This window comes from Coffea eugenioides, chromosome 6 (genome assembly GCF_003713205.1).
Source record: "Coffea eugenioides isolate CCC68of chromosome 6, Ceug_1.0, whole genome shotgun sequence".
NCBI classification, from domain to species: domain Eukaryota; kingdom Viridiplantae; phylum Streptophyta; class Magnoliopsida; order Gentianales; family Rubiaceae; genus Coffea; species Coffea eugenioides.
Window position 1 is genome coordinate 12,252,920 of NC_040040.1, and position 17,121 is coordinate 12,270,040.

The window sequence follows — 17,121 nt, forward strand, 5'->3', positions numbered from 1 at the left end:
TCTCGTAATTCTAGTGGAAAATTGTTTGTTAATCTTGGCACTGCGTACGAAAGACTCGCAATTATTCTTGCACCGGTGAGGCCGTTATCGTTTGTTATTGCAGGGTATTATTGATTGACAGCGATGTTGCATGAACTTCGTTAATATTAGCCCATTCGAGCTTTCTTCTTGAGACACGTAATATACTAAGTTTAGATGTATAATTAAATTATTATTAAGATATATTAATGTATCCACATGCCACAGTCAGACATGGTAATGCATTGATTAACAACATTAATTGTGTTGCAATTTTCTCTTTTTCTTTTTCTTTTTGACAGAATATTCTCTCTCTCTCTCTCTCTCTCTCTCTCTCTCTATATATATATATATATATATGCTAAAAAAAATGTAGAACTGTTCATACATTACACTTTTAACCTGAAATGTTAATTTCTTTTATTATAGCCAAAAAGATAACAAGAAAAAAAAGTTTATGAGGGAAAAGACGAAGAAGGGGGAAAAATCAGACAGTGAAATTAATTAAACAAATTCACACTCAATTTAAAACGACAAAACAAGATAGTAGGAGCATAAAATGTAGTATATGTTACGTCCTTGTACAATGCTCAGAGCTCTTAGTTGAATGGTAGGAGCAGCTTTGATACAATTAATCTATTTTTATTTCTTTTAAATTGGCTCCTTTCATCCTTTCCTTCAAATCACGATGCAGAATATTAATTGTGTTCTGGAAAACTTGTTCAGATAGTCCTTTAACAATTTTTAGTTAACTGTACGTGAGTTGAACGTAATTGTACCTACAAAAACAACTCATTTATGTGCAAATACCTGGACAGTGAGAACTAACTTGTTCAATTTTTGGACAAGTGTGTTTGGATGATTGATCATTATTTGCAAAAAATAAAAAAAAAATTGGTCATATTATAAATATATTTTTTAATCACAATTTTATCTCACATCACATTTCTATTTTTTTAAGGGATAATTTTAGAAACTGCCCTTAAGGTTTCATGAAATATCACCTAGCTCCCTTGAACTTTTCAAAATCTCACTTAACACCCTTGAAATAATAGCGGGACCATATGCCAATATCAAAGGTGATGAATTGTTAATAACACCCTCATATTTAAATTTTCTAAACTTCTTTTTCTTTCTCTAAATTTCTTGCTTTTCTTTACATATATACATTCACATATATACACACACACATATATATATATATATACATACATATATGTATGTGTTTGTATATATATATATAATTGAATTCCAAATGTCAATGAAATATAGGATTTAATCAATGTAATATTCAACACATTTGGAGAAGTATAGCTGCAGGTTCTTTTTTTTTTTCTTCCTTTTTTGTGTTCACAACTTATTTATTTATTTATTAATTTGTCCTATTCATTTAGAGCACTAGAGAAATGAAGTAATCGAAGCTTCAAGCTGCTATTTTTCAAATTTTGACTTTTATTTTTATAATAAAATTTTCATATTTCACACCTATAAAAAAAAGTTGGTTTATTTTTAGTAAATTCTCTATATGTTATTGAAATTGAATTTCATCTATTATTCAGTTTCTTTGCTCAAATGTATGATTTTTACATGCTAATTGCCTTTAACACTATGGAGGGTTTTATTTGTAAAAATGGTTTCAAAATAGTATTTGTTTTTATTATTTCTCTTTGCTATAGCAGTGACTATTGACTATAACATCCTTATCAATTTTCATCCCCTCACTTTTAAGATGGTTCCAATTTAATACTTTTTTTTCTTAGTTTGTAAAATGTTCATTTTTTATAGCCTAAGGATATTAAGGGCACTAAAATACTCTCTCTCCTCAAACATGAATTTTCTAGTATTACTTTTGGTTAGAAGGGTTGACAATGTTACCCAAATGTCAATTTGAGGGGTGCTAAGTAAGATTTTGAAAATCTCAAACGAGCAAAGTGATATTTCACAAAACCTCAAAGGAGGTTTCTGAAATTATCCCTTTTTTTAAATATCAAGTTACAGACATCACATATTTGACGTTATAAATGTGTCATATTATCATTTCAAAAATAATTTGCTATCTAAACATATTCCTATTTCGCGTAGATCATGTCTTCTCAACTATTAAGTTCCAATTTCAATCCTGTACCTGACAATTAAGGCGGAAACGGCGTGTGTTCAAGATTTGAATCATATACTTAAAAGTTAGGGTGGAAACTTCTTGTGAGGAGGAGGTGGGGTTTTAAAAAAAAAAAAACTACACTGCATCCTGATATCACGTGGACCAAAAAAGACTAGTTGAGCAATTTCAATTCGATTTAGTTTTCTAAGAAGGAAAAGTGGCCATTTTACTGAGTTTGAATATGGTAGTACAAGCGTGTTTAGTCCTTGTGATGGTCCCTACATTATGGGTCCTCCAGCGACCATCTATCTCAAGAAGAGGGACAGACAAGTCTGGAGAATCTCTATTCCTTTTCCTAATGCAGTGACATGTTTCTCCTAATACTAAAACTCCTGAGTAGCTTTATGGTCATGCACGAATGATGGCTGGTGACCGACTTTCTCAGTTTCCCGAGTCCCTCCCCCGTCTGTGTCTCTGTCTCTCTCCTCGCATATCGGATCTGCTGAAGTCAGCTCCATTACCAGCCACATAACCTCTCCATCTTCTGTCCCAATTTGACCACTTTTCCCCCCCCCCCCCCACCTCTACTCCAACCCAAAAATAAAAAAAAACCATTTTACCCAATGCAATATAATGTTCACCCAAATTCAAAAAAAAGAAAAAGAAAAATGTACCATATTTGACATGCAAGTCTAACGCTAAATACTTGTGTCATGAATGCATCTTTTTTTTTTTTTTTTTATCTTGAAACGATAATTTGATTACATTGATATCAAAAGCGGCACAATTGCAAAACTTTAAAAGTTTCGACCCGCAAAACTTTAAAAGTTTCGACCTGACTGTACAATCAGTGTACAGTGTCATGAATATATCTATTATTTAGATTTTCTTGATTGCGAGTTTTTCAAAAAATCTAATTACATATTTTGCCTTGCATAAATCACATTGCGCGACTACCAAATAAATGAGGAGCGACGCTTCAGCGGTTCATCATAATTTACATTTAGTTGGAAAGACTGTTAAGCTTGCTGTTTAATAGTTAATGAAATGACCAATTATAAAAAATCAAGCTACGATTTGCAAATGTGGTAAGTCCATAAAAAGAATATGCCTTGCCTCATATTATACTAGCATTTGGTTATTCAGAAAAGGCTGAAAATTTTGTCGTTTAGTAATTAATCAAATTAGAAAGGTTAGTAGCCGAATAATGAAAGCTTTACAGTTCATTTTGCAACAAAATAATGCGTTACTGCTAATTTACTGTCGTCTTTGCAGTTGTTGGTAGTGTGTGTGCTGTGTGTAAAAACCATGGCCATTTAGCCAATGGGGCCATCTTTCTTTGGCTGCCGTTAGTGACAAGCACGCCTGGCAACTCATCATTCCCTCCAACACCCCTTCCCTTCGCCTCCCCACTTTCTTTTCTCTCTCTCTTTCTTTTTTGTTTTTCTTACCTCACTCTCTCTCTCTATATTTCATTAGTACACAGTACATTTCTCTCTTTTCCTTTTCTTTCTCCTTTCTCTCTCTTCTTCGAAAAACCTAGCTGTCTTTCTCGGACGCTTTTTGGCGAACCAGCTGTTTCCTTAATTCCAGCTTAATTTCCTCATTAGATTGGATCTGTTGATTCTTATTCCCTCAGCTGCGCAATTAATTCGTTCCGAGGTAATTTTTGAAGCATTTTTTATGATCCCTTATTGAATTATCGATATTTTTGAGTTGTTTTGATTCATTTTATGGTGAATTGTGTGTGCTGATCCGTGGGAAATAGTTGTGTGTTGTTATTTTATAGTTTTGGATGCTTTGGAGATTGAAATGAGGATTGTGTTTTTTGCGTTTTTCGATGAGGGAATGCCAAATTTTTTGTCTGTAATTGGTGTAGACACTGCATCCTTGCTTTCATTTTTTTAAAACAGAATTTTCGAATTTTGAGATGATACGGCATTTGAAGAGTTTTTAAATTATTTAACTTGCTGAGTGGATCCGTTGTCAGTATTTGATGTTACATGCTACTAATTGCACTTGTCTCACCTCGCCATTGCTCTTTTATGCTGCGAAATTGTATCAACTATCCGAATCATTCGTCCTTTAGGTTTCAATTTTTTTCATCCTTTTTTGGGGATGATTTGGTGATGAAATTATACTTGAGCTTTTTACTTTGAAAGTTTTGACAATGCTGCAAAAATGCAATCTTTCTTTGAGGTTGTGTGTGCACCATGAGTCAGCTCAATCGAATCCAGTGGAACTGCAGATGTTCGTTATGGGGCAGATATCTATTTCTATATATTCTACATTTCTAAATGTATGATGATGATGTCTGGTTCGGGTGAATGAGAAGCAGACCATGGAGCATATGATATCCGGGTATCAGAATGGTAAATGGGAAGCCTTAGTGGCTTTGCCTGTCTGGAAAACTTATTCAAGCTGAGCACTCTGATTTTAGCTCTTGAATGTATGATTCTTCGGTTTCCTTGCTTAGGGGTTTCTATTAAACTCAAAATGCAGAGACTGTTAGCATACGTGTGAAAAACTGTTAGCTCGTACCGAGGATTTCTGATGCAAAATTGTGTTTCTGCTCTCTCAAAGAAGGGTGAATGCACAGATTTTGATGGTTCTGCCCTTTTTTTCCTTGTTCCAGTGAATGACATAACTCCAATGCGAATCAAAATTTTGAAATATGCAGCTAATTTATTTCGATGTTTGGCTATCATAGCCTAGTCTGTATCATTGGCTTCTAAATTAGTCAACTACTCATCTTGCAAGCTATATTAGTGTGACACTCAAAAAGAAGTATGTTGGTCGGGATAGCCTACTTTTTGGATCCAATTTACTTACGTTTGCACTAGTTTGTGACAGCTTATTTCTCACTTACAAGTTGTATGAATTTTCAGCTTCCTTTGCTTCAACTTTCAGGCCAAGTTTCTGATTTGTGCCAAGAAAACTGTAAACAATATGTCTGTCTCAATGAGAGACTTGGATCCAGCATTTCAAGGAGCTGGGCAGAAGGCGTATCCTAAATTTAGTGGTTTTTATAACTTCTGCTGCTGCTATTGTTCTCCTACTTTAATATCAATGCATTTCTGTTAGTCAGGCTTTTCTTGCAAACTTACATTTGTCATGTGGCTTCTAGTAAAACTAAAATGGAATATAGTTGTATTTGTGAGGATAACAGTTACAATTCAGATATTTAGAATTTAATACATCTCCATTAGCTCAATTTCTTGTGGAATTCAATTGATGCTCCTTGACTGCATACAGTGGGATTGAGATATGGCGAATTGAGAATTTTCGTCCCGTGCCCATTTCTAAGTCTTCACATGGCAAATTTTTCACTGGAGACTCGTATGTGATTTTGAAGGTAAGTGAGTAAGGAATATCTTACTCTTAAGAAAGTGATCATACTTGGAAGTTTTCTAATTACATGTCAACTGTTGGACAACATGCACTTTAGGTTTGAAGTCTTTGAGTACCACTGGTATATGATAACAGGGACCCGGTAAACATAATGTAAATAAATGCAACTGCAGATTTCACTTCTGTAGTTTGTATTGTGGGTATACCTAGACATCTAGTTTTACCATCTTTTGCACTCTCTTTTATCCAAGAATTTGTGTACTGTTTGTGGTTCTATTTACAGTTATACTTCACAAATTTTCTGATCAGCTTCCTTAATAAGATGAATCTAGTTACCCATGGTCTTTGGAAGCTTCAGTGGTTGATATACCTACTAGCTGCACAATTAATCTATGCATTATGCTTTTCTTGTATCAAGAGATGTCAATTTCTGTGTACTGCATTATGAATATTTGCCACTTCTCACAGCAATTGAACTTTTAATTTCTGTTTGCAGACTACTGCACTGAAAAATGGTGCTCTGCGCCATGATATTCATTATTGGCTGGGTAAAGATACTTCTCAGGTCTGTTTTGTTGTTTTGAAGATATGTCCTAGTAAGCCAACTTCATGGTTGCAGTTGAGTTGTTGATGTTCTGTTATATACAGGATGAAGCTGGCACTGCAGCCATTAAAACTGTGGAACTTGATGCAGCTCTTGGTGGACGTGCTGTTCAATATCGTGAAGTACAAGGTCATGAAACAGAAAAGTTCCTTTCTTATTTTAAACCATGTATTATTCCTCAAGAAGGTGGAGTAGCATCAGGTTTCAAGGATGCAGAGGCTGAAGAGCACAAGACCCGATTGTTTGTATGTAAAGGAAAGCATGTTGTTCATGTAAAAGAGGCAAGTTTCTGGTCCTGGTGCTTGTCTGATGATGGATCATTAGCAATTGTATAGTATATCGGTTATACACTTATTAACCCTTTTCTTGGTGGTGCAGGTTCCTTTTGCTCGCTCATCCTTAAATCATGATGACATCTTTGTTCTCGACACCAATTCTAAAATTTTTCAGTTCAATGGTTCCAACTCATCTATCCAAGAAAGAGCAAAAGCTCTAGAAGTTGTCCAATACATTAAAGATACTTACCATGACGGAAAATGTGAGGTTGCCGCAATTGGTGAGTGGATTATTAAATGGAAACTTGTTGCTAGGCTGCCTTAATCACCAATGCATTTAAGATCTGTTCTGTTTTGACTGTATAGAGGATGGCAAATTAATGGCTGATGCTGAGACTGGAGAGTTTTGGGGTTTCTTCGGTGGCTTTGCTCCCCTTCCAAGGAAAACCACCACCGAGGAGGCTAAAAGTACTGATGATAATTCTACTAGATTGTTTCGGTAATACATTCCAGCCATAGACACATTGTTGTGCATCCAATACTTGTTTAACGCATTACATGGTGGCAAAGTCGTTAACAAACTTCTCATGGATTTTTGGAAATTGTAAGAGCTGTATATCTCTTAAATCACAAATTTTTGTTGGCTTTTGTTGGAGAATAGTGCACACGACTTCATTCTCTGAAGTAAAAGAAGTACAGGATCAGAATCCAAATAAAAATGTTGTTGCAAGAGAACTAATTGCATCATATATGGTTTTTTGGTGATAAATTGTCTATCCTGTTCTTTAAGCATCTCTAGAGATTACAAGTTTATCATTGCTATTAGGGTTGAGAAGGGACAGGCGGAACCTATTGAGGCTGATTCTTTGACGAGGGAACTTTTGGATACTAATAGATGCTATATTCTTGACTGTGGGACAGAGGTTTTCCTCTGGATGGGCAGAGCTACTTCTCTTGATGAAAGAAAAAGTGCAAGCGGAGCTGCTGATGTAATAGTTTGTACTGCTATAAACTTGTATCTGCATTATGTTTACAGCTTTATTCCCTATTCTTATTTTGTTTTACTCTGACCCTCATTCTTATAGGAGTTAGTGCGTAGCCTTGATAGAGGAAAATGTCACATAGTACGTGTAATTGAGGGGTTTGAGACTGTAATTTTCCGGTCGAAGTTTGATTCGTGGCCGCACTCAACTAGTGTAGCTGTATCTGAGGATGGAAGGGGCAAGGTTGCTGGTTAGTAACTGATATTGTATTTTCAAGAAAATCTATGCTGTCTTTCCTGCCTTTTAAGTTTATGTTGCAGGTCTGTTCTTGCTTAGAATTAGTTGGTTACAGTTCTTTTTATGTTTTCATTTTTAATTTTAATTTTTAATTTTTTTAAGCTAAAAGAAGCTTTGAGGTGGTGGTGTTTTCGTTGACTCTATTTCTATCTTAACTTGAGTTGAAATAGTTCATTTGGAGAACAATCCTAGGCTGCTTTTGAAGACAATACTCTTTTTCTTTTTTCAATCTTTTGACAAGCAACTACTTTCAACTTTTGAAACAGCATTTTCAAGAATCCCTTTCCTTTGAGTAGCTCTCAAATAGGTGAAGCAAAACTCTACTGGCTCAATTATTCTTGTATTGAGATTTCTGTGTTTATTAAATCATCTAACCTTCTTTTGAACGAGAATTTTGATTGTTGTCCTGCATGATGATTACATAGCACTTTTAAAGCGCCAAGGGGTTAATGTGAAGGGCTTGTTGAAAGCTACACCTCCAAAGGAAGAGCCCCAGCCCTACATAGACTGCACGGGCAATCTGCAGGTGCTTTTGAGATATCTGTCTGTATAGATCAATTAAATGGCATGTCCTGTTGCACTATTTTCTCCTTTCTGATTTTCTGATGAACTTTATTAAAAGAATGATGAAAAAATGCAACAATTCCTGACATATTAACTGTTCAGTTTCTAGTCACTTTCTGTACATTAGACATGCATGTTTCATTTTATGTTTTTTGTCCACTTACTCTTAGGAGTGAAAATTTTTCTCTAAACAACCTGTTTGGTTATGATTAAATTTTCTCTGATTTGTAACATAAAAATTGGATCAACCAACTTTTTAGAGTTGTTCTCATGTTTGGTCGGCCATTTATTAATCCAGAAATAATTCATTGTACCTAATAGTTGATTTAGTGGTACAAAAGCGTAAGTTTAATATTTGTAGTGCCAAATTAAAGGAAACAATCCAAAAAAGGTGATATTGAAGAATTTTTTGCTAAAGTTCATCACATCATTGCTGTCATCCCATGTACTACATTTTTCATTTACTTTTTCCCCCCATTGAATCTTGTGGTTGGCATAATAAAATATATGTTATAAAGTTTAATCCTTACCTGTTCAAGTTTTGTTTATGAAACTCAATTACTTAACTTTATTGATATGATTGTAAAAATTTGTCAACGAAGAGTGTTTCCTTTTAAACTCTTTCTGCTCTTGTTCGTGAGGACCTTAGTTTAACAAGGAGACAAATGAATCCCTAAAACCACCCCTCTATCAACTTATGTAGCCAATTTCTTGATTTACAGCAGGGGATGATCCATTGTGTCTGTGCAGGTTTGGCATGTGAATGGTCAAGAAAAGACTCTTCTTCCATCATCAGATCAGTCCAAATTTTACAGTGGAGACTGTTACATCTTTCAGTATTCATATGCCGGAGAAGACAAAGAAGAATACCTCATAGGGACATGGTTTGGGAAGCAAAGTGTTGAGGTGAAATGTTTAGTCTCTTTGCATGCTTTGGCTATGTTGCGTGCCTTTGCTAATGCCTGTCTCAAAATTGCTGAATCCCTGTTATAAACAACCATGAAATGCTTCAGTTAATATTAATCTGCATTTAGATTGTATAGAAAAGCTTGTTTCCCTTTTTCCTTTTTGTGTAATACTAGTTTTTTTCAGGTATTTTATTTTGGATAATTATCATCTTTTAGTCTTCGAAGTTTAGATAACATCTGTCATTTTGGAGGCTAGGTTCATCTGAGAATAGCCCACTTTATAGAGGCTTAAGTGGCTGGTATTCTTATTGACACCAGTAGCAAAAGCAGAAATAGCGTATTTCTCATTTATTGATTCTGCTTTACATGCAATTCAGGAAGATAGGGTCTCAGCAGCTTCACAGGCAAGCAAGATGGTTGAATCGCTTAAGTTCTTAGCTACTCAGGTACTCCTGTTGCTTTAACCGCCACTTTCAAACTGAAGGTGTGCTTCACCTGGTGTTTATTGACACTCTGTTCATTGTGAAACTTAGGCTCGCATCTATGAAGGAAGTGAACCTATCCAATTTTTTGTAATCTTTCAGAGCTTTATTGTTTTCAAGGTGTGGAGAAAAAATCCTGCATAATCTGTATAAACTTTTCTTCTTTATCAAGCCAAGATGGAAAGTTATTTTTACTACATAGTCTAACTGTTGGATATCAACAATCTATTTCCTGTAAACATCACCAGGGTGGTCTTAGTGAAGGGTACAAGAAATACATAGCAGATAAGGAACTTCAGGATGACACGTACACAGAAGATGGACTGGCATTATTCCGAGTTCAGGGTACTGGACCTGAGAATATGCAAGCTATTCAAGTTGAACCGGTAAGTTACACCACTTTTGTTTGCTTCCTTCCCTCTTTCAAATCAACTATATTTGTCTATAATCCTTTCTCAATTTTGCTGTTCATACACTTGATGTTGCAGAATATTTCTCAGTATTGATTATCTTCTTCCTCTGTCTTAGTTGATGGATATGGTTTATACTTCTGTGCCAAAGGGTTTGAGAAGTGCATCAGACTTATTTTTAGTAGCCAATTATTGATAAGAGTCTCAACCATAAATTGTTGAGATGTTATGCTGTTTTTATTTTATTTTTTGTAGTCATGTATTAATTTGATTTCTTAAGTTAGTCAATTTCTCCTGGGCTGTCTCCATATTTGTTATGTTAAATAGTTTACTTCTGTTAGGCTTGAGATACATCTTAGAACTGGCCCATCTTTACGACGTTTTCAATTGGAGGCATCCATAAGATTAAGCTTACACAATCTTTATCAGGCAAGTTTGTGGCTGACCAAGCTCATCTAAGGCTTCAAGTTTATCAGTATATTCTAAATAACTTGCTTCTTGTCAAGCTAATAGAAATTAGTCTCTATCATCCTTGGTGGAGCTTAGATTAGGATGTGTGTTCATTAAAGGTGCTTATAGACTCTGAGGAATCCTGAGGTATCATTCGTTTGCGGGTTCCAAGTGACAAGATCTATAAATGTCTAATTAGATGGTTTGCATCTTAGTTCTCAAGTCACCAAGAGGTTGCTTCAAGCCATGTTAAAAATCATCTGATCTACTTGACAGGCAACTCACGGAATCTCACAGAGAAAAGCAATTAAACCAATTTGGTTAAATGCACAATATGTATGCATTACTCTCTACACATGAGCCTGCTATGATTAAAAAAATGACTGATCAAAGTTGACAGCATTCACACGTTGAACTTCCATTTAGATATTAAAACTGTTTATATTCTTTTAATTATTATCCATTAAGACTTTGATTCTAAGAACAGGACCAGGTAAAAGTTTTATGGAATTGATAGTCCAATGGAGCTTTTTGTTTTTTTATAGTGCTTTCCTAGTTCCAGAAAGATCTACCTTTGGTCTATTTTCTGAACAAATCTGTCACGTTAGCCCTTAAATGGCTTCTACAGTTGATCCAGATTCCTTGATATGCAATCACTCGTAAAATGAACCAAGAAAGTGATAACAGATACTTGTACTGAATAGGAGCGAGTTTCATTTTGTTGAGGTTGTATTACGATGGACTCCCCCTCATTTGCAGAAGGAGCTTATATTATACTGAACAAATTATATTTATGAATTTAATTTTAATCAAGCATCCTTGTTTTAGATATGTTTCTTGTTATTCTCTTTCGCATGGTGCTTAAATTGTCTTGAGAAAAGGCTTCCTTAGTTGGCTATTTGGTCTGGTCACTGTAATTTGCTCGGAGAAGCCTTTAGTATTTTAATTCTTAATTGGAATAAAGGGGCTTTTGAACATTTTTAACACTCTAGAGTGTTCTTCCTGTGTTGCTCTGTAGTTATATATTTTGAGATTTCTGCTTTATCTTGTAGCACAATTATTTCTGTTTCAATTTCGCTACAGCCAAATTGAAATTTGCATCTTTTTGTTAATCCTGACATAGTTTTAACATACAGTCAATGGGCAGCACATCTTGGTAGTGCATTATTATTGTCAAGTACCTAAGCAAAAGAAAATTAAGCAACACTACGTAATCTACTTCACATTTGCTGCTCTGCCCGTTCCCACTCTTAATTGGAATGTCATGTCCCTTTTTTTGGGGGGCCCTGGGGGGGGGTGTGGTGGTGGTTTGGGTTGGGGGCGAGGTTGGAGTTCTGACATCCATCTCTACTTAACTTTGGTTTATTTATTTTGATCAGGTGGCATCATCCTTAAATTCCTCCTACTGTTACATATTGCATAGTGGGTCCTCCTTATTTACGTGGTCTGGAAATCTTACAACAGCTGAGGACCAGGAGCTGGTTGAGAGGCAGCTAGATATCATAAAGGTCTTAATTGTGGTTATGGATGTTTTCCTTCTGTTTTGTTATTTTGTAAAATCTATAGAGTTTTTTTTTCCTATTTCTATAGAGTTGTTAACACTACGACATTGAGTAAATGAGTTTAAAATGGATACCTGCTTAAAATGAATTTGAAAGAGAGCACTAAAATGTTCTCCTTTGTTTTCATCATTTATTAAACTATTTAGTTTACTGTAATGCAAATAAGTGGTAATTGTAATTGTCCTACATGAGAAAGTCATCTGAATGCCCTGTCATTGTAAAGTCATAATTTTTGGCCTTTTCTGATCAGTTACCTGATAATTAACTTCCAATGCCATCTTACAGCCCAACATGCAGTGCAAAGTGCAAAAGGAAGGTGCAGAATCTGAGCAATTTTGGGATTTGTTGAATGGAAAATCAGAATACCCCAGCCAAAAAATTGGAAGGGATGCTGAAACTGATCCTCATTTGTTCTCATGCACTTTCTCGAAAGGTAAGAAGAGTATATTCATTGGTTATATACATCTAAATGATTTTAAACTCAATTGTAAACTGTACTAATTTGGTTATTCATGTACACTGTTGTTGATGTTTGCTGGAATTATGCTGTACTTCAGGAGATTTGAAGGTATATCTCACGCATGGTTATACTCATTTATCCAATATTTATTATTTAAGAGGGAGTTTGAGGAATCTTTTTTTCGGAAATTATGCTGTTGATTATTTTTTTTCCCAAATCCTTAATGTTCTATTTTCATCAAGTTACGCCCATTACAAAATTGAGCACTAAAGGGAGTCTGGTCGTTCACTTAATTTGTGATGTAACTCTTTCATTTGCCCTATATATGACTTCTGATGATAATACAGGTGACAGAGATATACAACTTCAACCAAGATGACCTAATGACTGAAGATATCTTCATCCTTGACTGTCATTTGGATATCTATGTCTGGGTTGGCCAACAAGTTGAATCAAAAAATAAGACGCAGGCTCTAGCTATTGGGGAGGTATTGTTTTATCTTGCAGTGACTTGTACTCTAGTTGTGACTATATGAATTGCTCTAGGCTCTGAAATGCATGTCACTTGTGGAATTATTTGGTTTTGTACTTATTTTAAAACTTTTTGACTGTCTCATTTGGGTAGAGAATCCTTTAGGAAGAATCTTTCTAGGCTGGGTTCTGGCCTATGACACTGTAGAAGGTTTTATGTGTTGGCTATATAAGCTGTCATGTCTGACAAGTTGTTTCCATGGTGACATTTGTTGGCTTCAAGGAAAATTTAAAGGTGTGGAAAGGTTTGTGTGTTTTTGGTGATCTTTGGTAGCTGTTCTCTTGGAACTAAACAGTTGACTTTATACATTATTGTTTATGCTTAATTAGTCAGTATTTGGAGTTCGCTGGGGTTTTTGTCAAGAATTGAGCGTTTTTCTTTGTACTGCTCAAGTCGATGACCTCAGATTTGCAAGTTTGGAATTGGTAATTTTGGCTCTTGGCAGATGAAATAGTTAGAATTTGTGCATTTCTTGTCATACAAGCTAGTTTCCATAATTTGAGAACAGTGATTGGTCTAGATATTGTTCTTTTCCTGGTGTTGCAATGCATCGCTACGTTAAATTCCATATCTTTCTGTTCATGTCTTTTTCTGCCTGTTTCATCATTTGAATTTGGTTTAATTTTTTGAGGCATCAGCTGATGTAGCTTTTGCAGAGTCTCATGATTCCTTAAATTTCTTAATCCAACAGAAATTTATTGAACGTGATTTTCTTCTGGAGAAATTATCTCCTCAAACTCCTATATATAGTGTTGTTGAAGGGAGTGAGCCACCTTTCTTTACTCGTTTCTTCACCTGGGATTCTGCTAAGTCTGGTGTAAGCATCTCGCTACTATGTTTAAAGAGTTATCTGTAATTCCATCTTTGCTAAGAATACCATTTGACATGATTATAGATGCATGGGAACTCATTCCAAAGAAAACTTGCTATTCTTAAAGGTGGAGGCACTCCACAACTGGATGTAAGCTTTCTTTTGACATTTATATCTTTCTCTTCTTTTGCCTTCCTGAGTAGGTGAGCAAATATTGCATCCAGTAAACTGTCTTGCTTGCTTTTTACTTTGGTTTTGTGAATTTCCCGTGATCTTACTTCTCAATGTGCCAAATCACATTGTCTGAAGCGACTTGTAGTTGCTTAAATTATGTAGATATAAGTTCAGTTACATAGTTCTTCAAACTATCTACATGATGATGAACTCAATTACTTCAAGTAGTCTTTAACCAAATCCATAAAGCACAGCTGATTATTTTCCCAAATATATTTGCTTACATCATCATTACAATTTCCAATACACCTTTTTATCTTCCCAATTACCTTTTTTATCTCACATACATCACATCACAAAAAGTGCTACAATAAAAATATCTCAAATAACTTACAATCCAAACAAACCCAAGTTATTTAGCTTTGGTTTGTTGAAGCAGCACCAAGTGTCTTCTGTTTTGCCTGTCATAACATTTAAGTTTCCTGTGCAGAGACTGCAAATTCTGTTTGGCTTATTTATCTTGTCTGAGAGATCACAAGGGAAACATTTCTTTGTGTCCAAGTAGAAAGATGAATTGACAAAAGAAATTGAAACCAGAATGGAGATGGACTCTATCTAGCCTTTCAACTGGGAACAGCATAATAGAAAAGAACATCTTATTGCCTTTATTTTGTTTTTCTTCTTTTCTCAAATTTCTTTATCTTTGTAGATCCAATATTTTAGATCCAGGTTCCAATTTTTAACTGCCTACCTTCTTAATATTTTTGCACGTATTTCTCCATATTGAAGATGGCTAAGTACACTTTTCAATCATGGTATAAGTGCCCTCGGTGCATAAAATGGTCAATGATTAATTATTGTTTTGTGAGCTCACCCACGAACATTAGAACTGTAGTAGTAACTAAGTTTGGAACAGTTTCTGCAAAACGGTGGGCTAGCAGTTGAGTTACTGGCAACTGCTGGTTTGGTTATTTTTGGCAAGAATTCCAAATATAGATGTCTTTTTTTTTTTTGTCAAAAAAATATCGATGTCATTTGTATCTACAGAAATTGCAAATTGAAATTACAGCATGCCTTTTATCCTATGTGCTTCCCTCTTTTAACATCATAACTGTTTGTTCTAATTGTATCTTTCACGTGTACGTTGTGCGGGTAGAAACCCAAAAGGAGAACACCTGTATCCTATGGTGGAAGATCTCCTGCACCAGAAAAATCACAACGATCCAGAAGCATGTCTTTCAGCCCTGACCGAGTTCGTGTGAGAGGCAGATCCCCAGCCTTCAATGCCTTAGCTGCAAATTTTGAGAATCCAAATGCAAGGAATCTTTCAACTCCTCCCCCAGTGGTAAGAAAGCTTTATCCAAAGTCTGGGACCCCAGAGTCAGCACAACAGGCTTCCAGGTCAGCGGCTATTGCAGCACTTAGTTCTGGCTTTGAACAACCAGCACCAGCTCGGGGAACTCTTATACCTCGTTCTGTTAAAGGTACTGTGACTCAAGTTTCTTTCTGGAAACCTATCTATTCACTTGATAAAAATTTTCTGATCATTGCATTATGCATGTAGCGAGTCCTGAGGCACCTAAACCAAAGCTGGAGACAAATTCTAGAGAAAATTCAACTGGCAGCTTAACAGAATCACCTAAACTCAAACCAGAGACGATACAGGAGGATATGAAAGAGGGTGAGGCTGAAGATGAGGAAGGGCTTCCAACATACCCATATGAACGGCTTAAAATAGGATCATCAGATCCAATTACAGAAATTGATGTAACCAAGAGAGAGGTACGTAATTTGGGCAAGCAATTTCATGTAACCAGATAACATTCCAAGGTCTATTGCTGAAACTCGGTGATGTTCTATGCAGACTTATCTGTCTTCAGAAGAGTTCAAAGAAAAATTTGGGATGGCTAAGGCTGCATTCTACAAGTTGCCCAAATGGAAACAGAACAAATTGAAAATGGCCATTCAATTGTTCTAGTGTGCTCGAGACATCTGAATCTATCTCAGATTGCTGATGCATCAACTGCAGATGAAAGAAATCCTGATTAGAAAAATTTGTACGACTCTTCTTCTATATTCCACAGGACCATGGCTTATTATTTTGGGTATCATGTCACTGAAATTTATTCTTTGTTTCCAGGAGATTACTTTCTCAAGTATGCAAGAGACAGCATTAGTGCATTTTTAGCTGCTGCTGCTCCTAAGAGGCTTGTTTCCTTTATTTTAGTGGACGAAAGTGAGGAGATTAGCATATATTTTTTGCATATGGCGGTCTGAATACATAGGTTTCGATTGCTTTTTGTTTTTTCCTCCTCTTTATTTGTCTAAGGTAGTCACTTCATATTCTTTTTTGGTCACAGGTTTGTTGTGAGCTTGTATTTTTGTTTCCCTTTTTTGCGCATAATTTTTTCATCATCGATTGAGCAGAGTAACTAGGGGGTTTGCGAATGCAGACTTTTTAGGTTATCTTGTATTACGGGAATGGGAAGTGTGTACAGGATGTAAAACAACTCTTCACGGTATTTATTCAGCCAATAAAAGTGTGATCTTTTGGTTTATGGACTTGTGAGTTTGACATCGTTGTTGTATGCATTGCACTTCGATTCATCAACTGCTTCAGTGAACGGTTGTAAATTACTTTTGGTCTTTGTCATATATTAAAGTTTATGATTGTCGAGCAGACGTCGATGCAAAGTTATCTCGTAAGAAATTTTCGCTTTCTAAACAATGCTACCTCTTAGCTGAGTTATACCAGATGCGGTCTCCCTGAAACGGCAGAGTGGCTCGCGGTACTTCTGTATGCTTGACCTCAGTTTGGGGTTCGACAATGTTAAATTCCACAATGTCAAAAACCATGCCATTGGTGAGCTGTTCAGAACACCTGTGATTTAGGTAAATGATCTTGTTGCACAGATGAGGTTCCCGAAGTGCATTCCCCTTTGGTGAATAGAGTACAAGCTGAAAGTATTTCCCCGATACTGACCTGGTAACTTAACATAGCAGCTTAAAGTATTTCCCTCATGCAGACCTGGTAGCTTAACATAGTACTTCAAACAAGCCTAAGGAGCCTGAACTATATTTGAGCACATGAAGCAGGATGCTAAGAGGGCTTTTGACTTGATCTCTATCCTTCCGCAAGAAC

At 35.7% G+C, this 17,121-nt stretch overlaps 1 protein-coding gene across 2 annotated transcripts; it reads left to right on the forward strand.

Annotated features, from left to right (window-relative positions):
- Positions 1-3,592: 3,592 nt before the first annotated feature.
- LOC113774902 (villin-4-like) lies at positions 3,593-16,537 on the forward strand. 2 transcript variants are annotated; one of them, XM_027319554.1, is made up of 24 exons: positions 3,593-3,778; positions 5,005-5,121; positions 5,372-5,471; positions 5,964-6,032; positions 6,116-6,352; positions 6,450-6,627; positions 6,713-6,845; positions 7,173-7,335; positions 7,432-7,579; positions 8,052-8,152; positions 8,941-9,096; positions 9,476-9,544; positions 9,632-9,700; positions 9,829-9,966; positions 11,820-11,948; positions 12,288-12,435; positions 12,560-12,570; positions 12,810-12,950; positions 13,686-13,811; positions 13,890-13,955; positions 15,136-15,463; positions 15,544-15,761; positions 15,844-16,036; positions 16,120-16,537. In XM_027319554.1, exons 2-23 carry the CDS (start codon positions 5,066-5,068, stop codon positions 15,955-15,957), a joined length of 2,898 nt encoding a protein of 965 aa, XP_027175355.1. In that variant the 5' UTR covers positions 3,593-3,778; positions 5,005-5,065; the 3' UTR covers positions 15,958-16,036; positions 16,120-16,537. The 2 variants fall into 2 exon arrangements, with proteins under 2 accessions (XP_027175355.1, XP_027175354.1); XM_027319553.1 differs by having other exon boundaries at positions 5,027-5,121.
- The last annotated feature ends 584 nt before the right edge of the window (positions 16,538-17,121 follow it).